At 39.8% G+C, this 23,220-nt stretch overlaps 1 protein-coding gene and 1 pseudogene across 2 annotated transcripts in view; one reads left to right on the forward strand and one right to left on the reverse strand.

Annotated features, from left to right (window-relative positions):
• Positions 1-405: 405 nt before the first annotated feature.
• The window catches only part of LOC121240099 (nuclear pore complex protein NUP214), a 53,077-nt gene continuing 30,262 nt past the window's right edge, over positions 406-23,220 (forward strand). For both annotated transcript variants that reach the window (XM_041137576.1, XM_041137577.1), the window contains exons 1-3: positions 406-882; positions 1,472-1,640; positions 8,423-8,569. In XM_041137576.1, the coding sequence (XP_040993510.1) occupies positions 457-882; positions 1,472-1,640; positions 8,423-8,569 (742 nt within the window). In that variant the 5' untranslated portion in view covers positions 406-456. The remainder of the gene's footprint in view (positions 883-1,471; positions 1,641-8,422; positions 8,570-23,220) is intronic.
• Positions 13,928-14,046, reverse strand: LOC121240135 (annotated as a pseudogene).

The raw sequence follows: 23,220 nt of genomic DNA on the forward strand, positions 1-23,220 counted from the left end.
GCAAAACAAAACAACATAATTTTTAACAACAAAATAGACTAAAGGAAATAAACCTATTCGATGGGCTCCAGCTCGTTAACTATATTCAAATCTAACAAGTTGCATTTTTCTAACCAAAAAAAAAAAAAAAAAAGGGAGGTTGCAAGAGTCCACATAAAATAACACAGGAAAATAGCCGAATAAGGCCCACGAATGAGGGCGCCATGCGAACTGTTACAGGCTCGGGTAGCGGAGCGGATCACCCCCACCCTACAAGTTGACGAGTTACAAGGGACGTAATACACCTCGTCCAGTCGTCCGGCGTCCGCGTTACAAATTTACGCCAACTCCTCGTCAAAACAAGTTGCGAGCCACTTAGGGCAGGACTGATTCATTCTTCCCGCCCAAAGCCCTCAAGACCCTAGACTCTCTCTCTCTCTCCCCGTGTTTCTGCTCACAGCTAGGGTTCATCTTACAATGGCTAACAGTAGCAATAATAATAAAGTGAAAGTAGTAGAATTAGACGACGAGATTGAGGGAGGACATGTGGACACCACCGACTACTACTTCGACAAGGTCGGTGAGCCCGTGCCGATCAAACTGCAGGACTCCAATTTCGATGCGGGAAGCCCTCCCTCTCAGCCCCTCGCGATCTCCGAAATCCACGGCCTTATCGTCGTCGCCCATTCCGGTGGATTTTGTGTTGCTAGGACGAAGGATGTCATTGCTTCGGCCAAGGATATAAAAGAGAAGGGAAGTGGTCCTTCTATTCAGGAGCTAAGTGTTGTAGATGTTCCCATCGGCAAGGTTCACATCTTGGCTATCTCCACCGACAATTCTACCCTCGCTGCTGCTATTGCTTCAGATGTCCATTTTTTTCCCCTTAACTCCCTTCTCAATAAGGTGCGTTATTCTACCTTTTCTTCTCATTCATCCTGATTTTAATCACATTTATTTTTTTAATTAGGGTCGTTATGTGTATGTTCACATGAGCTGACTGTTCTACTCTTCCCCATTATCCAAAGTTCTAGTGCCGACATCATTGTTGTATCTTCTTGATCATTACTTTAACTCGATCCTGTCTCCAAACGAAAACTCATTTACTTACTGTTATTGTTGCTGTAAAAGCGAAGGAACTTAAAATTCTTTTTCTTTTTACATGTTCCATATTTGTTGTTTTGGAGATGGGCCCAAACGATGATTCCGGCATTTTGGATATTAAGATTATTGGTACTTTTGAGGATGCTTGGCAGATATCGTGTTTTGAACTTCATTATACCCATTTCAAACCCTCTAAGATTCCCACGCATAAAAAAAGAAGCTAATTTGCAGGCGAAACATCTTTGTCTATCCATCTAAAATAGTAATCAAAATGTTTTTGTTCAATTTATACTCAAAATTGTTGTCTTGTTGCCATTTGCTTTGCTTTTCATGTCACCAGAAACTGAAACTTGTTTGTTTCGTTCTCTATTTCTACTGCCCCACTGTCCAGGAATCTAAACCATCCTTCTCCTGTTCACTAAATCAATCAAGCTTTGTTAGTGACCTACGATGGAGAAAAAAGGCAGAAAATTCTTTTGTTGTTCTTTCAAATTCTGGAAACCTATATCATGGAGCGGTTGATGGGCCACTTAAGGATTTGATGGACGATGTTGATGCTGGTATGTTGTGTATTGTATTTCTTCTATTATATGATAGGCCACATCTAAATTTCAGTAATTGCTCTGCCTGACACATGCTAATGTGGCTCATCCTTGCATTTCTAGCAAATGTGTTTATCCTAACATCCTCACATTGGCATGCTGTAACGTGGCTATGATTTTGATCATTATATTCCTTTGATGCATCAATGTTAAAGAACAGAAGTTTTATCTTTGCTTTTTGATTGAAATTGTTTCTCTGATATTTTTACTTTAAAATGGGGGACACAAGTCTAAGAGCGGGTAATACAAAGTCAGCCTATTAAAAGGTTCAAAACAAAAACTGGGAATGGCACATGATAGTCATATCAATAGCAATGCATGCCATGTGAAAAAAATCACATGCTTATATTAAGCAAGACACTTGGCTTACATATATGGAAGTTTGGTTTTAGGACATAATTTGAAATATTTCTTTTGATTTTTAAAATCTCCAATTGGATTGCATTAGCTCATTTTAAAAGGTATCTAGAGGGGAGCCCTTATTTTGTATGTAAAGTTTTTTTTTTTTGATCAGTAAAAGATAGATATTATATATATGAATGAAATAGGCATAGTCCTTGTACACATGAAGTATACATAAAAATACATAAATACATTCTAACAGCGATAAATTAAAGATAAGAATTCCTGAACATTGTCCCCATGCAATACAATAGTGGAAAACCAACACATTAGAGTCCAAAGAAAAAAATTCTTCAACTTGATCATTGTGCATTCCTTATCTTCAAAGCAACGCGTATTCCTTTCCGTCCAAATACATCACATCATGCGCAACGGAATCATCTTCCACCCTGTTGCCACTTGATAACAGCCTTGTATCTTTGTCCAACAACCCAACAAATCCACTACTCTCATAGGCATAACCCAAGTAACATTGACTCTTTGAAAGATCTCATCCCACAACACCCTTGTTACCTCACAGTGTAATAAGAGATGGTCCACAGTTTCTCAATTCTTCTTACACATGTAGAGCACCAATCCAACACTACACATCCTCTTTTCCTCAAATTGTTTGTGGTCAATATCTTCTCAAGGGCTGCATTCCAAACAAAAAAAGCTACTTTAGAATGCACACGAGACTTCCAAATATTCTTCTAGGGGAACGGAGTAGTGTCAAGTTGTGTTGTCAAGATATTATAATACGCCTTAACTGTACATATCTTGTGATTATTAGACCTCCGCTTCAAACTATCTTGCTGTGCCATAGGAGTCCCCGTGGAATATAATAAGCTCAAAAATCTGAAACAATAGATAATTCCCAATCATGGAGATCCCTATTAAAAAGAATATTCCACTGGTGCGCACCATGAGAAAATAACTGCATGTCCGCCACTGAAGTCTCCATATAAACTGCAATACGGTATAAAGCCGGAAAAGCCCTTTCCAATGCGTGATCTGCACACCACATGTCTTGCCAAAATCTGATTCGATTGCCCTCAACAACTACAAAATGAATTTGATTTGCAAAGCATGGCCACCCCTTCCTTATATACTTCCATAAACCCACACCATACTTCATTAGAGCACCAACCACCCCAAGCGACACCACATCCAGCGTTAATAATATCCTTCCACAATGATCCCCCCTAAATGATATCTCCAAGACCATTTTCCCAATAAAGTTTTATTAAAAGTTCTCAAATTACACACACCCAACCCCCCATTCACAACTGAGGCACATACAGTATTCCATCTAACCAGATTGAATTTCTTCTTCTCCCCCATGCCTCCCCATAAGAACGCCTTAAAGAGTTTCTCCATTCTGTTCACCACCCCTACAGGCATAGGAAACAAAGATAGAAAAGAAGTGGGGAGATTAGTAAGAGTACTCTTGATAAGAGTGGGTGGCCCCCTTTTGATAAATACACCCGTTTCCAGCCAGCCAACCAACCTTTTCTCTATCTTCTCCACCACTCCATCTCATATAGCTCTATTCTTGAAAGTTGCTCTGTACGGAAGGTTCAAATATTTTATTGGGAAAGAGGACACCTTATAATCCAGAAGGTTTGCTAAACTGAGGATATCTGAGACCGCACCCACAGGAACCATCTCGGACTTGCCCAAATTCACCTTTAGTCCTGACACTGCTTCAAAGCAAATTAACAGTGCTCGTAAAGTTCGGATCTGGCTACTATTCGCTTCACAAAAGACTAACGTATCATTTGCAAAAAGAAGGTGTGAGATGATAATAGGATCACCAGAACCATTGCCCACTTGAAAACCAGATAAGAAACCTCCCCTAACAACAGCCTACACCTTCCCATTTAAAGCCTCCATAACTATAACAAATAGAAGAGGAGATAGAGGATTTCCCTGCTGCAAACCTCGCGAGTTATCAAAAAAACCAGCAGGTGTGCTGTTAACCAGAACTGAGAACTGAGCAGTTGAAATACAATGACGCATCCATAAAATCCACCTATCCCCAAAACCACACCTCTAAAGCATGTATAAAAGAAATTCTTAGTTCACATGATCATATGCCTTCTCCATGTCAAGCTTGCACAGAACACATGAACCTCCCTCACGTAATCTGTGATCCAAGCACTCATTTGCAATGGGTACTGAATCAAGAATTTGTCTCCCACGAATAAAACCGTTATGAGACTTGGAAATAATATGTTCCAACACTTGACTAAGCCGGTTAGTAATAACTTTCGAAATAATCTTATATACGCTACTAACCAGACTTATAGGCTGAAAGTCTTCAATATTCAAAGCTCTGTGTTTCTTGGGGATGAGAGTAATAAATGTTGCATTAAGGGATTTTTCAAACTTTTGAAAAGAGTGAAATTCATTGAAAACTTGCATAATATCACCTTTCATAATGTCCCAACAAGTTTGAAAGAAGCCCATTGAAAAACCATCCGGCCCCGGCGCTTTATCCTTAGCCATGCCAGATATGACCTTGTAAATCTCTTCTTCAACAAAAGGTCTCTCCAGAACACTCACACTCTGCGAGTCAATTGCCTCAAAAGGTAAGGCATCAAGCTTCGGCCTCCAAGGAACCGATTCTGTGAGAAGGGTCTCATAATAGTGTACTATATGATTTTCTAACTCGGGAGGAGAAGATAGCACCTGTGAGTCTGATTGAAGTGACTCAATAGCATTGTTACGCCGATGTGAATTACCCACTTTGTGAAAGAACTTCGTACACCTATCACCTTTTTTCAATCAAAGAGCCTTGAATTTTTGAAGCCATGAAGTCTCCTCTGACAACAAAACTCTCTCCAAGTTTGCCAAAACCATGCCTTTCCTCAATAACACCTCATCCGAAGTATCTCCCAATAACTCTTTACCCTCTAACTCTTGCAGTTCCTCCAACAATGTAGACTTCTGATTGTTAATGTGACCAAAAACCTCCAAATTCCACTTCTTCAAATCTTGTTTCGGTGCCTTCAACTTGCCTGCAAGAATGTAACTTGAAGTACCAATAAAGTGATATGAAGACCGCCAATCACGCATCATCTCTACAAAACCATCCGCTATTACCTATATGTTTTCAAACTTGAAATACCGGCGCCCCTTGTGAATACCCCCACAATCTAATAAGATAGGAAAATGATCTAAAATGACTCGAGCTAGTCGTTTCTAACTTACTTCTGGATATTGAGCTTCCCATGAAGGAGATACAAGGAATCTATCCAATCTCGACCAATCCCGTCCATTTGGCCAAGTGTACTCGCCCCCTACCAGGGGGAGATCCATGAGGTCCATATCAAAGATGAACTCGCGGACTTCTTCCATGGCCATAGAATTTTTATAGTGTCCTAATTGCTCACTAGGAAAGCGAATAATGTTAAAATCACCCCTATACACTACGGAACATCCCACAGGGAGTATAGGCCTGCAAATTCCTCCCACAACCTTCTCCTATCCCTATCCACGTTAGGACCATAGGAGCCCGCAAATGCCCATTCCCATCCATTATTCACATTTTTGAATAGAGTCGCAACCGAGAAATCTCCAATACACTTCTCAATCGTCTCAACCACTCTTTTATCCCATATAAGTAACATTCCACCTGAGGCTCCCAAAGAAGCCAAATAAGTCCAACCCACATATGAGCCCCCCATAAACTTTGCACAATTTTTCTATCAATGAATCACAACTTTGTTTCTTGAAAACACACATCACCCTTCCACATTCGCAATGATGATTTAATACGAAGGCATTTATTGTGATCATTGAGCCCCTGTACATTCCATGATAAAATCTTAGGCTTCATAAGAAAACTATATTGCCCCTCCCTTTCGATCTATCCCTTCCGCCACTCCCTTCTTTCACATCATAATTAATGGAGCGAGTTAGTTAGCTTTTTAAGTTCCCTATCCCGCTTTGTGGCTGATTTCGAATGGCTAGCCTCAAGTGCTACAAGGGGTGGCTTAAATTGTTCTTTGTAACCTCCAAACAAAACCTCAATGACAGCTTGAATCACCTCTACCTTCTTGAAAACCTAATTTGACGAACAACTCCCATAATTAGAGCTGGGAGGGAGTGCACACAATGGACTTAGAATGCCCCCTCCTCAGCAGTACTGGCAGGAGCAAATAGAGCCAATTCTGAGCCACACACTGATTCTGGTTCCCCACTGGCAAGGGCAAAAAATTTCAATTCCTTGACCCCATCCCCAAACTTATTCCCCTCAAAAGAAACCATCTCCAATGATAGAGAGCCTATCGGAGACCCCAGTAACGAAAGGCCATGCTTCGACACATCTGATTGCACATGAATCACCACTGGGCCTCCATCCACCACACACGACTGAGTTTGTGCCTTCTCCAAAGACAGCGCATGAATCAGCGACGAGAAATCAACCAGAAAACCATCCTCTGTTGGCGAGACTAAATGCGCATGAGCAACATCTGGGCCATCGACCACCACGCACGACTGATTCTGTACACTCTCCAACAACAACCCACATGATGACGGGAGATCAACCCTCAAGGTCTCAGCCACTACCAGCTCCTCTACCATCTTGTCGTCCTCCAAATCCTCCCATCGAAGTGACTTTATCGTCTCACCATAGTGTTCGACCGCGACCGACGGTTCTTTCTGTGCCGGTGTGGAAGCCGACAAGGCGTTTATCGGCGCCACCGGAGGATGACTCGGCACCTGGGCCGAAATATCGGGCATTGCCCGCTGCTTTGCCTTCCAGCCTTTCTTTGGGCCAACTGCCTAGCCCAACCCAGGGCCCTTCACCAGCCTAGATTGCTCCACACTACCCCTCCTTGCTCCCATCTCCCTCTGGCCTGAATCACGGCCCAAACCCCTCCCTTCATTAAAGCTTGCAACACAGCCCATGCCTAACTTGAACACTTCATTTCCCTTGACGCATCGTTTTAGCCAAAATATTTCGTCTAATAAAGTCCCGACTTTTTCCTCCATATCACCCAGGACCCTTAGAATATTTTCCTCATTTGACCCCAACAATATGCTGCCATCTCCACCACATCTTTGCACGACCTTTATATTGGACACACTTGGCACCACAACACTCACGGCTCGAGGATGTACCTTCTGTGCTTGGAGCACCTCACTGTATGACTGTGAACTGCCTACCGTCAATGATGGAGCACCACCATCACCCCTAAACATCTTCGCGTTTCCTGCCTGGGAAATACTAGCTACTTTGTTTCTCACACTTGAAACAAAGGAAGGACTGAGCTCCTTCAGTGTATCTCCAAAGTTCCTCCACCCCTCCCCCTTCCTTCCTTCTGGCACCACTATCAGACCTCTCCTGTTTTCATGCCCAAACTCCGACAGGAAGATAAAACTGCCATAATGATTGTATCTCCTCCGCACCATTAACACGATATTTCCTTTTCTACGAGTTCTCAGGAACTCAGAAGAGCCCAATGATGTTGCACATTCCTCACCATAGAACCCAACTACTCCAGGGCTTCATGATCCAAGGAAATGTATTTCACCACACAACAACTTCTCTCTGTGATTCTCCACCACCTTTCATTCTCCTTTTTGAACTCAAATAACTTTAGCTCAATAACAACCTCTCTGCATAGCCCCATCAAAGCCAACCAACATGGTAACCTAAGCTGAACTAATACACTAAACTCCACAAGGAGATGTTGCCATTAACGCACCACCACTAATAGCAAGAAAAAAACCAATAGAAAATATTTAGGAGAGAGAGATATTCTTTAAAAATGAGTTTTTTTTGTTTTTAAAGTTGCTCATAGATATCTTATTAATTGCTAATTTTACAATAGTTTGAATGCGTTGGGGATGAATAACTGATTTTTTGGGAAATATAATTCTAGACTGGACATGAGTCATAGGTATGGTTTCCACCTCGTGAGACCTTACCTCTATTCTTCCCTGCATGAACTTCAAAGAAACTTCTTGATACATCAGTCACCAAAATGAGTAAGCTACAAATAATTTTCCAATATTCACACTTAAAGCTTCACTCTATATTATTTTTATGTTTTGGTGCATCTATTTGTAGCTTCAGTGTATATGTTTTGTGTGGGTGTGTTGACCTTACCTTATTTTCTGGAAGCCTTAAATTGTTTTAGTCATCCCTGAAATTTGAGGATTTTCTTGAAAGTTAAGTAACAGAAGATTATTCTTTTGATTTTGTCTTTGGATGTATGCTTCATATTATGAATATGGCATCAAACCCCAATAAAGAGGGAGAAAAAGAATGTGGCATGTAGTGTTTTCCCCCCCTCTTGTATAGTTTTTTCCCTTGCTTATTGTAAGTTTTTGCTTTATAATAGTTGAATGGAGTGTAAAAGGCAAATTTGTTGCTGTGGCAAGAAAAAAAGTCCTTTACATTCTGTCTTCAAGATTCAAGGAGCGGTTGTGCATGCCACTGTCATGGAAAAAAGGGTTTGGTGATTCTGAAGTAAACTGCAGCATAAAAGGTTTGTACCTTCTTTTATTAAAATGCCCATCTATAGATTGCTTCCTTTTGTTTATGGCATGCAATAACTGTTTTTTCCTTGTTCAACGACAGGATTAGTCTTTTGTCTTGTTCGAGTACTTCAATGACAAGAATTTTTCTGTAGTTTATGCCTTTTTCTGAAATCTTTGTGTATATATCTGTCTTCTTAGTGCTTTTTTGGCTCATTAACGCTTATAATTGGCTTTGATAAAAGTGGCAAAACAAGTGGACTTATTCTTGGAGAATTGATTACAAGTTGTGAAAGGGCGAGCTTGGGATGACATATGAACCCTGTTGAATAAAGATCTGTAAGGGTTGAATATTACAATAGTCGCTTGGTTTGGTGGTTTGCTTTTTAGACTTTTAAGTCCCTAGTGCAGTGATGAGGCTATTTTGTGGACTACAAAAAAGACATATAAGTCCGTATTCTCTAATTTTAATTTTTTTAATTCCCTTGCTTTCAAGTTTAATCATTTTAATCCTTATGATAGTAATCCATTAAAGATGCCATGTTAGCACCAATACTTGTGTGGCACGTTCCTTTTCACATGTTGTCCATTGAGAAAATAATAAAAATAGTAAAAAAATCCTTTTAAAAAACAAAATTAAAAAGAGGCAAAAAATAAATCTCCGTAGAAAATAATAAAAAATAGAAGTATGTCTGGTTGGCACCCAGGCACAACCCAAGGATGTTTGGGCCTCATGACCTAGGGCGATCCTTGGTCAACCCATACCATTCCTGGGGACAACCTGTCATGGTGTCAAAGATTACCCTTGGAAATGCATTTGGAGATCTAAGGTGCCTAGTAAGGTTGTATTTGTCTGCTGGTTGGTGTTTCTTGGAAAAATTTTAACCACGGATAATTTGAGAAAAATAGGACTATTTGTTGTAGATTGGTGTTTCATGTGTAAGAAAGATGGTGAATCTGTTGACCATCTTTTTCTTCATTGTGAGGTGGCTAAAACTTTGTGGAATGAGATCTTTGATAGGACTGGTATTGCTTGGGTGATGCCTAAGCACGTGGTGGACCTTTTGCATGTTGGCATGGTTTCGTGGGGAGACATAGTAGTGTAGCTGTGTGGAAGATGATCATTTTGTGCTTGATATGATGCTTATGGTTGGAGATGAATGTGAGGTGCTTTGAAGATAGAGAACGCTCGATGGGAGAACTTAGGGAGTTTCTCTTTAGCACTTGTTTTTGGGCTAAGGCTCTTGTAGGCAATGGAAATTTTCATGATTGGCTTTAGTCGTATCTTGCTTTCGTTTGTATTTAGGTGTACTCTCTTATAAAAAAAAAAAAAAAGTATTTAGGTGTACTCTCTTGTATACTTCCTGTGTACTTGGGTTATGCCTATTTACTTGAAATAAAATTCTCTTATTAATTATCAAAAAACTCTTGGGGACAACCAAGGTAGTGCTTAAGCATAACCCAAGTGATGCCTTAGCCGCACCATCTTGGAATTACCTAGGCAATGCCCCCAAGCCTTTTTTCTTCTCTTTTTTCAAATTTATTTTGTCTCTTAACTAAGGTTTTAAGAATGATTTTTTTACTGTTTTATTTTTATTTTTATTTTTTACATGTGGCATGTGAAAGGACATATGGCACATCTCATTGGTATTGACATGACGTCTTTAACAAATTTCTAATATTTTACTAAAAAAGGGAATAAAATTATCAAACTTTTTTTTATGGCATCGGGTGTTCGGAACAATGTCCCTATTAATCCCGAAGTGTAAGGCCTCGTTTGGACACTCAAACATTCTCAGATATTCTAAAAACTTCTCATAATTTCCTTTCCAAATATAAATACAAAACACTTTCAATTTCAAATCTTCAACTTTTTCATCTAATCATTACCTAATAATTATCAAAACACAAAACCCAATACAACTTTTCTAAACTTTCAAACAAAACACAAAAAACAATACAATTTTTTCAACTTTCAAAACAAAAATAATATTAAAGAATTATATTTAAATAATTTTTTATTTTTATAATATTTTTATTCAACTTTTTCTCTCATTTTCCAAAACTCAATAAAACATTTTAACTAGGGCTGTAAATGAACCAGTCTGTTCGATAGCCCGCTTGGTACTTGCCCGGTTAAACTCGAATCGAACTCGATTCATGAAAAAAAAAGCTCACCCATGAAAGCAAATACCTGCTCGATTAGTAAATGACACATACCCGACGAAACTCAACTCGACTAAGGCTCGTTAATGCCCGTTCGTTTATGCCTGAGTCGACTCGTTAGCTCGACTTGATTAAAGCTTATTCATATATTAATAAATATATAAATACACCTATGTATATATACATATATATGTATTAGCTAAGAATATAAGCATAACACTTTTATAATTAAATATATAATATGTAACCTAATTACTTATGTCTATATATTGAATATACTTCATAATTATATTTTATAGTTTGTACAATACTTAGTTGATAAGATTTAATAATTTCATATACTAGTATGTGGGAACCATATATGAAATAGATATATGTTTTTTTTTCTTGATAGGTATATGAAATAGATATATGTTATCATATTATCTGTATGTATTAATGATTTCTGTAGGCATATAATATATTGTTATTATGGATAAATATCAACTAGTTAGATGTTAATTATTTATAAATGGTGAGGAGGGGATGTAATAACAATGGTTGTTTTATCTTCATTTCGGAATTTGGGCATGAAAAGAGGAGAGGTATGTTAGTGGTGCCGGAAGGAAGGAAGGGGGAGGGGTGGAGGAACTTTGGAGTTACATTAAAGGAGCTCAGTCCTCCTTCCTCTATTTCGAGTGTGAGAAACAGAGGAGTTAGTGCTGTTCAAGCAGGAAACCCGAAGATGGTTAGGGGTGATGGTGGTGTTCCTCCATTGACGGCAGTTGGTGCATAGTCGTACATTGAAGTGCTTCAAACATAGAAGGGTCAGGCTCGAGCCGTGAGTGCTGTGATGCCAGGTGTGGTCAGTACAGAGATCGTGCATAGACGAGGTGGTGATGGCGGTGTACTGTTGGGGCCAAATCAGGAAAACATTTTAAGGGTGCTGGGTGAGATGGAGAAAAAAGTTGGGAATTTATTAGAGGAAATAGATTGGTTGAAAGGCTGCGTTAAGGGTAAGGAGGTGTTGAGGTTGGGTATGGGCCGTGATATGGGTTTTATTGAAGGGAGGGGCTTGGGCCGTGATTCGGGGATAGAGATGGGCCCTGTTTTGGGCGGGGATAGAGATGGGCTCAGCTTTGGGCCAGGCCATAGGCCCAAGGAAAAGCTAGCTGGCAAAGCAGCTGGTGACCGAGATTTCAGCCCAGGTGTCGAGTCAGCTTCTTTTGGCGCCGATAAGCGCCTCGCCGGTCTCCCCACTGGCACAGAAAGAACCGCCGGTTGCGGTCGAGAACTATGGAGAGCCGGTAGAGTCATTTCGGCGGGCAGATTTGGAGGATGGCGAGATGGCAGAGGAGATTATAGTGGCTAAGACCGTGAGGGTTGATCCCCCGTTGTCGTCAGGTGGGTTGCTGTCGGGGAGTGCACAAACTTAGCCGTACGTGGAGGTGCCTAGATGAGGCTCCTGCATGTTTAGTCTTGTCGGTAGAGGATGTTTTTTGGGTGAATTCCCGTCGCCAATTCGTGGGTTGTTTTTGGAAAATGCACAGACTCAACCGTGTGTAGGGGATGGAGGCCCAGCGGTGATTCCTATGCAATCAATTGTGTCGGAGCTTGATATCTCGATACTGGCGTCTCCGATAGACCCTCTGTCACTGGAGATGGTTTCTTTTGAAGAGAATAAGTGTGGGGATGGGGTTGAAGAACTAAAATTGTTTGTTCCTGCCAGTGGGAAACCAAATTGAGCGTGTGGCTCGGAATTGACTTTTTTTTACTCCTGCAAGCACTGGTGAGGTGGGGGCCATTTTAACTCTTTTGTGTACACTTCCTCCCAGCTTTAATTATGGGAGCTACTCGCTAAAGTGGGTTTTCAAGAAAGTAGAAGAGATTCAAGCTGTCATTGGGATTTCATTTGGAGTTTACGAAGAACAATTTAAGGCTCTCCTCGTAGCTCTTGAGGATAGCCATTCGAAGTTAGCCTCAAAGCGGGATAGGGAACTTAAAAAGTTAACGTGCTCCATTAATTATGATGTGAAAGAAGGGAGTGGCGGAAGAGATAGATTGAGAGGTAGGGGCAATATAGTTTTATTATGAAACCTAAGATTCTATCATGGAATGTTCGGGGGCTCAATGATCGCAATAAACGCTTTAATATTAAATCGTTATTGAGGATGTGTAAGGGTGATGTAGTGTGTTTGCAAGAAATAAAATTGCGATTCATTGATAGGAAAATTATAAGAAGTTTATGGTAGGTGCCCGTATGTGTGTTGAACTTATTTGGCCTCTTTGAAGCCTTAGGTGGAGTGTTATTTATGTGGGATAAAAGAGTGGTTGAGTCGATTGAGGAGTGTATTGGAGAGTTCTCGATTGCGACTCTTTTTAAAAATGTGGTTGATGGATGGGAATGGGCATTTGTAGGCTCCTATGGTTCTAACGTGGGTAGGGATAGGAGAGGGTTGTGGGAGGAGTTGGCGGGCATATACTCACTATGGGATGTGCCATGGTGTATAGGGGGTGATTTTAACACTATTCGCTTTCCTAGTGAGCGATCAGAGCATTGTTGACATTTTGTGGCTATGGAAGAATTCAACGAGTTAATATTTGATTTGGACCTTATGGATTTTCCCTCTGGCTGGGGGAGAGTGCACTTGGTCAAATGGACGGGTTTGGTCGAGATTGGACAAATTCCTTGTATCTCCTTCGTGGAAAGCTAAATATCTGGAAGTAAGTCAGAAACGACTAGCTCGAGTCAGTTCAGATTATTTTCCTATCATTTTGGATTGCGGGGGTATTCACAGCGGGCGTCGATATTTCAAGTTTAAAAACATGTGGCTAACAACGGATGGGTTTGTAGAGATGGTACGTGCTTGGTCTTCGTATCAGTTTATTGGTACCCCTAGTTACATTCTTCCAGGCAAGTTGAAGGCACTGAAACAAGACTTGAAGAAGTGGAATTTGGAGGTTTTTGGTCACATTGACGATCAGAAGGTTACATTGATGGAGGAATTGCAAGACTTAGAGGAGAAGGAGTTATTGGGAGATAATTCGGAGGATGTGTTATTGAGGAAGGGCATGGTTATGGCAAACTTGGAGAGGATTTTGTTGTCATAGGAGACTTCATGGCATAAAAAATCCAGGGCTCTTTGGTTGAAAGAATGTGATAGGTGTACGAAGTTCTTTCACAAAGTGACAATCTTTTTTTTTTTTTTTAATTTTAAAAACAAAGGGTGCAAAATGAAGACTTCCTAGGAGGTCACCCATCCTAGTACTATTCTCGCCCAAGTACGCTTAACTATGAAGTTTTGATGGGATCCGGTGCATTAGTGCTAGTATGGTCGCACCCATTCAAAGTGACCAAATCACATCGGCGTAACAATGCTATTGAGTCACTTCAATCAGGGTCTCAGGTGCTACTTCTCCTCTCGAGCTAAAAAATAATATAGTACAGTACTATGAAACCCTTCTTTCAGAATCGGTTCCTTGGAGGCCGAAGCTTGATGCTTTGCATTTTAAGACAATTGACTCGCAGAGTGGGTGTGTCGGAGAGACCTTTGGTTGAAGAAGAGATTTATGAGGTCATATCTAGCATGGCTAAGGATAAAGCATTGGGGCCGGATGGGTTTTCAATGGGTTTCTTTCAAACTTGCTGGGACATAGTGAAAGGTGATATTATGCAGGTTTTCAATGAATTTCACTTTTTACAAAAGTTTGAAAAATCCCTTAATGTGACCTTTATTACTCTCATTCCCAAGAAACATGGGGTTTTGTCTATTGAAGACTTTCGACCTATAAGTCTGGTTAGTAGCGTTTATAAGATTATTTTGAAGGTGTTTGCTAACTGGCTTAGCCCGGTGTTGGAAAATATTATTTCCAAGTCCCAGAATGCTTTTATTTGAGGGAGACAAATTCTTGATTCAGTACTCATTGCAAATGAGTGCTTGGACTACAGATTACGGGAGGGAGGTTCAGGTGTTCTGTGCAAGCTTGACATGGAGAATGCATATGATCATGTGAATTGGGAATTTATCTTATACTTGCTTGAGAGAAGTGGCTTTGGGGATAGGTGGATTGCATGGATGCATTATTGTATTTCAACCGCTCGGTTCTTGGTTCTGGTTAACGGCAGACCTGCTGGTTTTTTTGATAGTTCACGGGGATTGTGGCAGGGAGATCCTTTGTCTCCTCTTTTATTTGTTATAGTTATGGAGGCTTTAAGTAGGATGGTGCAGACTGCTGTTGGGGGAGACTTCTTATTGGGTCTAGGTGGGCAATGGTTCTGGTGGTTCTATTCTCATTTCACACCTTTTTGCAGATGGCACGTTAGTTTTTTGTGAAGCGACTAGTAGCCTGATCCAAACTTTACGAGCATTGCTACTTTGCTTTGAAGCAGTGTCAGGGTTAGAGGTGAATCTGGGCAAGTCTGAGATGGTTCCTGTGGGTGAGATCTCTAATATCCTCAGCTTAGCAAGCCTTTTGGATTGTAAGGTGTCCTCTTTCCCAATGAAATATTTGGGCCTCCTGCTGAGAGCAACTTTCAAGAATAGACCTATATGGGATGGGGTAGTGGAGAAAATAGAGAAAAGGTTGGCTGGTTGGAAACGGGTGTATTTATCAAAAGGGGGTCGCCTCACTCTTATCAAGAGTATACTCACTAACCTCTCCACATATTTTTTATTTTTGTTTCCTATGCCTGTATGGGTGGTGAACAAAATGGAGAAACTCTTTACGGCATTCTTATGGGGAGGCATGGGGGAGGAGAAGAAATTCCATCTAGTTAAATGGAAGACTGTATGTGCCTCAGTTGTGAATGAGGGGTTGAGAGTGTGTAACTTGAGAACTTTTAATAAAGCTTTATTGGGAAAATGGCTTTGGAGATATCATTTGGAGATGGGATCATTGTGGAAGGATATTATTGATTCTAGATATGGTGTCGCTTGGGGTGGTTGGTGCTCTAAGGAAGTGAAAGGGGGGTATGATGTGGGTTTATGGAAGTACACAAGGAAGAGATGGCCATGTTTTGTAAATCAAATTCGCTTTGTAGTTGGTGAGGGCATTTGTATCAGATTTTGGCGGGATGTGTGGTGTGAAGACCTTGCATTGGAAAGGGCTTTTCCAGCCTTATATCGTATCACAGTTAATAGGGAGGCTTCAGTGGCGGAAGTGCGTTTATTCTCTCATGGTGAGTATCAGTGGAATGTTCTTTTAAATAGGGATTTCTATGATTGAGAATTACGTATTGTTTCAGAATTTTCAGCTTACTATATTTCATGGAGATTCCTATGGCACAACGAGATAGTTTGAAGTGGCGGTCTAATAACCACAAGATATGTACAGTTAAGGCGTATTATAGCTTCTTAACAACACAACTTGATATTATTCCGTTCGATTGGAAGAATATTTGGAGGTCTCGTGTGCCTTCTAAAGTAGCTTTTTTTGTTTGGAGTGCTGCTCTTGGGAAGATATTGACCACAGAAAACTTGAGGAAGAGAGGATGTGTAGTGTTGGATTGATGCTACATGTGCAAAAAGAATGGAGAATCTGTGGACCATCTATTACTACATTATGAGCTAACAAGGGTGTTTTGGGATGAGATCTTTCTAAGGGTTGATGTTGCTTGGGTTATGCCTATGAGGGTGGTGGATTTGTTGGGTTGTTGGCCAAACATGCAAGGCAGTCATCAAGTGGCAGTAGTGTGGAAGATGATTCTGTTGTGTATTATGTGGTGTATTTGGATGGATAGGAATGCGCGTTGCTTTGAAGATAAGGAATGCACAATGACCGAGTTGAAGAAGTTTTTTCTCCATACTCTAATGTGTTGGTTTTACACTATTGTATTACATGATGATAATGTTTAGTAATTTTTATCTTTAATTTATCGCTTTTAGAATGTAGTTAGGAGTTTCATATGTATACTTCCTGTGTACAAGGACTATGTCTATTTCATTCATATATATAATATCTATCTTTTACTGATAAAAAAATATTTATAAATTTATAAAATCTTAAAATTCAATAGAGGTTCTACTTGTTAGTTGTACAAATTCAATATTAATTTTTTTTATTTTTTTATCTAACTAATTTATTAATTATTAAATCTTATTCAAAAAATGAAAAAATAAACAATTTGAGCAAATCTCGAGCTCGGCTCGACTCGAGCTAGTTTTTGGGACGAGCTCGAGCTCGAGTTGGGAATTTAGCTTACCGAGTTGAGCTCGAACAAAGAATAAATAAAAATCTCGACCTCGAGCTCGAGTATTTTGAGTCAAGCCAAGCTTAGCAAGCCAAAGACCGGACTTGGCTCGGCTCGATTACATCCCTAATCTTAACTCAAATCATTTCATTGCTATTTACAAACCATTTAAATACTATTCATAGAATTATGAGATATTCTAATTTCCAAACAATTCCTAAAATTATCAAAGTTGAAGCTCAATGATTCAAAAGTTAAAAAACTCAAATATAAGGATCAACCAGTTCAAAAGGTAAATATTGCAAAAATATCAAACATAACGATTAATTATGTTTCGAGGATTCTACTCATCAGATTTCCAAACTTTATTTTCTCTCCTAATTTTCCAAACTAAACACATGGATAGCACCCCAACATTTTATACTCCTGTCATGACTCAAGGAACACCCAAGCCGTATTTGGGTCTAAACTCCAAAATGACTAGTTAAGGTTACAGTTGGATCTCCTCGGATTGATTATAAAAGATTTGAACTTTTCCCTCTATAGCAATGTAGGATCTCATTCACCATTGTCTTATAGACAATATGAGATATTACAATCTCCCCTTGAAATTCCTGTTCACCCTCATATGTCCCCAAGTGGTGTTGATAAAGCTAAAGAGAAATATTTCAAGGAAGGTTTGCCTACTGATGGTGAGAAGGAGCTCATTCTGGTGACCTCTGTTGAGGTTACTTCTAGGGTTTTGTGTACTCCAAAGGATGATGTACAGGAGCTTATGGATGGAGCACTAGTGGAGGTGTCTGATTTGCAGTTGGTTAGCTGAGCAAGGGATGACTTTTTCTATTCTAAGAATGGGCTGGAGGCGTTTGGGGATGAGTCGAGTCCTATTTGTTTGTTACCTTTGGTACCAAACTAGGCAGATCTCCATTTGGATTGGGTTTTGGAAAGGTGGATGAAATTCGAGATTGTGTGGGGGTTTCCTGTGAAGGCTTTGAAGATCAATTTAGAGCCCTCCTAGTTGCTATCAAGGTAGGCCGACCTCTTTTGGCAAGACCTTTTTCCAAAAAGGAAAGGGTACTAAAGAGATTATCTTGTTCTATAAATTATGATGCAATGGAAAGAAGCGTAAGTAGGGGAAGGTATAAGGACACGGTGACAACTTTTGATTTATGAAACCAAAGATTCTTTCATGGAATGTCTGGGGCCTGAGTGATTTGTGCAAGCGCCTCTATGTTAAGAATTTGCTTCGGAAATGGAAGGTTGATGTTGTTTGTTTTCAGGAAACCAAGATTATAGATAGAATTATTATTAGAAGTTTGTGGGAATGTTCCTATGTGAGATGGGTTTCTTTGGCCTATAAGGAATCATCGGGTAGTATTATTGTGATGTGGGATAAGAGAGTAGTGAATTTGGAGTATGTTGGGAAATATGTTGGGAAATATGATGGGAAATATTATGTGACTTGTTCCTTTAAGAATGTGGAGGATGGATTCGAGTGGGCTTTCGTAGGTGTGTATGGGCCTATGTGAACAGCAATAGAAGATCTCTTCGGGATAAGATTGCTGAATTGCTCTTTGGGATAAGATTGCTGAATTGTGTTGTTGGTGGGACGGACCCTAGTGTATTGGGAGGGGATTTTAACATCACTCGGTTTCTGAGTGAAAGGTTGGAAGATTCTCATATTGGTCCTACCATGGCAGATTTGTTTGACCTTATTTTGTATTTGGATTTGGTTGATTTACTTTTGGCAGGGGTGAATTTACGTGGTCGAATGGGAGAGCATGGTCTAGGTTGGACGGATTTATTGTATCTCCCTGTTGAGAGGTTCATTTTCCTGATTGATGCCAAAAGAGACATCCTAGGTTATGTTCGGACCATTTTCCCCATCTTGTTGGATTGTGGGGGTCTTCATTAGGGGCGAAGATGCTTTAAATTTAACAACATGTGATTAAAAGTTGATGGCTTCACGGACAATGTGAGATTGTGGTGGTCTTCATATCAATTCTTAGGCATCCCTAGTTTTGTTTTGGTTGGAAAACTTAAAGCTCCGAAAAACAACTTGAAGAAATGGAATGGGCAAGTCTTTGGGAATGTTGACGACCAGAGGAAATCTCTCTTTGAGGAGCTTCTAAATCTTGAAGATAAGGAGGTTTCAGGGGCTCTTTCAGTTGAGGAGAAGACGAGAAAATGTAGTGTTGCTGCTAATCTTGAAAAAAGAACACTTATGGAGGAGATTTTGTGGAGACAAAAATATCGGGCCCTTTGGTTGAAGGAAGGGAACAAGTGCACCAGATTTTTTCATAGGGTGGCTAATTTCCATTGAAGAAATAATTCCATATCGGTGCTTCATTTTGAGGGAAGTGTTCTTTCGAATATTTCTGAGATAAATGATCATATTGTTCAATTATATGTTAGGTTTTTATTGGAGCAATACTCTTGGAGACCTAAGCTTGGTGGGTTAGCTTTTGATATGATTGATCATTCGAGTGCTGTTTGGTTAGAGATAATTTTTGAAGAGGATGAGGTCCTCAACATTATAAGAGGGATGTACAAAGAGAAAGCTCCGAGAACAAATGGTTTTTCTATGGCTTTTTTTCAGGCATGTTGGGACATTGTTAGGGAGGATGTCATGAAGGTTATTCTTGAATTTCACTCGTTTATGAAATTTGAGAAATGCCTTAATGTGACTTTTATAGCTCTCATCCCTAAGAGGGACGGGTTAGTGGAGGTTGCCCCATCAACTTTGTGAGTGGAGTGTACATGATCATTTCGAAGGTTCTTGCCAATCGGATGTGCATGGATGGATAAAAGATATTTCAAAGTCACAAAATGCTTTCCTCAAGGGGAGAAAAATTCTCGATTTGGTACTCATTGCTAATGAATGCTTGGAAAGTAGAATTAGAGTGAGAGTTCCAGGTATTCTTTGCAAATTGGATATGGAGAAGACTTATGGGTCATGTTAATTGGGATTTTTTGGTGTACCTTCTTGGAAGGTATGGATTGGGGGATAGGTGGTGCAAGTGGATGAATATTGTATTACTACTGCTAGATTTTTGGTTTTGGTAAACGGCACCCCTGTGGGTTATGTAACAGTTCTTGTGGTTTGAGACAAGGGGATCTTTTGTCTCCTTTCCCTTTTTGTTTTAATAATGGATGTGTTGAGCAGAATGTTGGAGGCAGTAGTGGATGGGCGTTTTCTTATTGGTTTTTCAGTGGGTGGATCTTCAAATGTCATTGTAAATGTCTCACGTATCCGCCTTGCTGATGACACATTAATTTTTTGTGAGCCAAATTTGGACCAGATTCGTTCCTTGTGGGCCCTTTTGCTTGGTTTGAAGTTGTTTCAGGACTAAAGATGAATTTGTCGAAGTATGAAATGGTACCTGTTGGTTTCGTACATAATATAGGGGACTTGGCTAATATTTTGGGTTGTAAGGTGTCGTCTTTGCCCATGAAGTATCTTGGTTTCCCCTTGGGACTCCTTATAAGTCAAAGGCAACGTGGGATGGTGTTATTGAAAAGATAGAGAGGAGATTGGCTCAATGGAAAAGGATTTATTTGTCTAAAGAGAGAAGAATCACCTTAATTAAGAGCACTTTATGTAACCTCCCTACGTATTTTCTATCTTTATTTCCTTTGCCTACAGGGGTGGCTAATAGAATGGAAAAGATCTTTCGTGCTTTCTTGTGGGGTGGCTTGGGGGATGAGAATAAGTTCCATTTACTTAAGTGGGATAAGATTTTGTACCCCAATCTTTTGTGGAGGTTTAGTTGTTCGAAAGCCGAGAATTTTTAATAAGGCACTCTTAGGGAAATGGTTATAGCTGTATCACCAAGAAGGGGGTGCTCTTTGGAGGAATGTTGTCGATGCCAAATTTGGGAGCATTTGGTGAGGTTGGTGTTCAAATGAAGTGAAAGGTCTGTACGGTGTGGGAGTGTGGAAATTTATCCGAAATAGATGGGGTGATTTCATTAGCAACTTTAGATTTTTGGTGGGTAGGAGATCTTAGATTAGATTTTGGCACGATATTCAGTTTGGGGATACAACCCTAAAGAATGCTTTCCCTTTTCTCTATAGGATTGCATTCGATTAGGGTGCTTCTATGCAGATTATATGGAGAACTCCAATGGTTCTTTATAGGGGCATGTGAGGTTTATTAGAGCTGTATCGGATTGGGAGGAGGGGACATCTTAGATTTTTACAGCATGTTGTATGCCTTGAATATGGAGAGTGGTGGGGAGGATAGGTTGCTTTGGATTCATCCCGAGAACGAGAAATTCTCGGTCAAATCATTGTACAAAGTTATGTCGTATCAACCCCCCAATGATTTTCCTAAAGTGCATTTGGAGAAGCAAAGTGCCTCACAAGATTGCTTTTTCTGGTTGGTTGGCATTTGTTGGGAAAATTCTGACTATAGATAATTTGAAAAAGTGTGGTCTATTTATTATTGATTGGTGCTTTATGTGTAAAAAGAATGAGAATCTGTGGATCATCTACTTCTCCATTGTGAATTATGAAAGGTTCTTAGGGTGAGATTTTTAATAGGATTGGTATTACCTAGGTGATGCCAAGGAGGGTGGTGGATCTACTGGCTTGGTGGAGAGGAACTTAGGATAATTGCCAAATTGCAGCCGTTTGGAAGATGGCTCCCTTATGTCTTATGTGGTGTATTTGAAATGAGAGGAACAAGCATTGTTTTGAAGATAGAGAACGTTCTTTGGGAGGGATTAGAAATTTTTTCTTGCATATGTTACTACTTTGGGCATCGGCTATTGTATTGGATGGGACCTATTTTGGTGATTTCTATGTTGCTTTTTCTAGTTCTTACCTTGTAATTAGGTGTTTCTCTTGTATACCCCATGTACTTGGGCTATGCCTAATTATGTGGATTAATAAATTTCTTTTTACTTGTTAAAAAAAAATTCCCGACATTTTTGTTGGGCCATTCCAAATTTCCATTCATCATAGGTGGCACTTCTCAAGTCATTCACTTTTGATTGGGATATACTCTAAATACTATTTGTAATGATCCAAGAAAGGCCCAAGTCACATTTGGGCTGATACTTCAAAAGAATTAGTCAATGTTACAATTGGATATCCTTGGAATTGTTATAAAGGGCTTGAACTTCTCCTTTCCAATGAATGTGGGATCCCATTCACCTTCTTCTTATAGACAATCCGGAGTAGGACAAATCCTATTTCGGTTGAACTGCCCTTGTTGGTAAGCAACTGAACCACATATTTTTCCGTCACCCATTAACTTCATAAAGAGGAGAGTAAGAAAGGCAATATTCTGTGGAACCCTAGCATGGGATATACCCTTACAAGGGAACTCAACACTGGCAAGCCCTCTCAGGCCTTCATAAACTGTTGGACCTAAAACTTTCTAGACTGATAAATTCCAAAATATTTTTCTTCATCCCCAATTGGAGAAAATATTGGTATATGTAGGCTAAAGTTAAAGACACTACATGAATAAAGCTAGAAAACAAATCCCAACCCTATATGTTTTAGAGCACTTCATGCGACCCTCATGACTGCTTCAGAACTCCATTTTCCTCTTGCCTCCCTATACTTGCTCACAAATAACAGGCTTCCATAAGTTGACAAAGCTTTATTGCAAGTGCTCAACTAATGAAGCCACCCCCCACCCACCAACAAAACTTCTAGTGGAAGCACAACCACTGCCAATCCTCCACCTCCAAGTGAAATCTATTCATCGCCCATGCCATCCCACATGAACTCTCTGTGATTTTTCAAATTTATTCACAATATTAAGAGGCATGGGTGGCAAAGAGAAACAGGAAGTAAGCTCGACAACATGCTCTCGATGATTATAATTTGATCCGGGTTACATTTTTTCTCTATTTTTGTTATGAGTTCCATCTTGATATGCTATGAAGTAAAATGGAGTTTTTTTTAGTGAGCAACAATAGCTTTGAGTATAAATACTTTTACTTTCGCCTGATGGGAGAAATCATTGGAATAATCTGATTTCTGGATCTGTGATTGTCCTAATGTAGGTATTTAGGCTACATTGCTTATGGTTAATGAGACATAGTCACAGTGGTTGCAATAAAAATAATGTGAACCGGTGGTAATTAAGTTAAACTCTTGTGACCAAAAATGGTTTAGTTTGATTTTTCTGACACTGACACGTGCTGGCCATAAAATTTATCATAAAAAATATATGGTTTTGGTGGTGTTGTGTGGCAGTGCTTTTTGTCCATTAAGGACTTGGAAATTCATTTAATACTGAACCATGGCTTACACCCAACTAGTCAGGGTTGGCACCATGAATCTGTATTAAATACTTGAGGTTGGCTT

The sequence above is a fragment of the Juglans microcarpa x Juglans regia genome, chromosome 7D (assembly GCF_004785595.1).
Source record: "Juglans microcarpa x Juglans regia isolate MS1-56 chromosome 7D, Jm3101_v1.0, whole genome shotgun sequence".
Taxonomy (NCBI): Eukaryota; Viridiplantae; Streptophyta; class Magnoliopsida; order Fagales; family Juglandaceae; genus Juglans; species Juglans microcarpa x Juglans regia.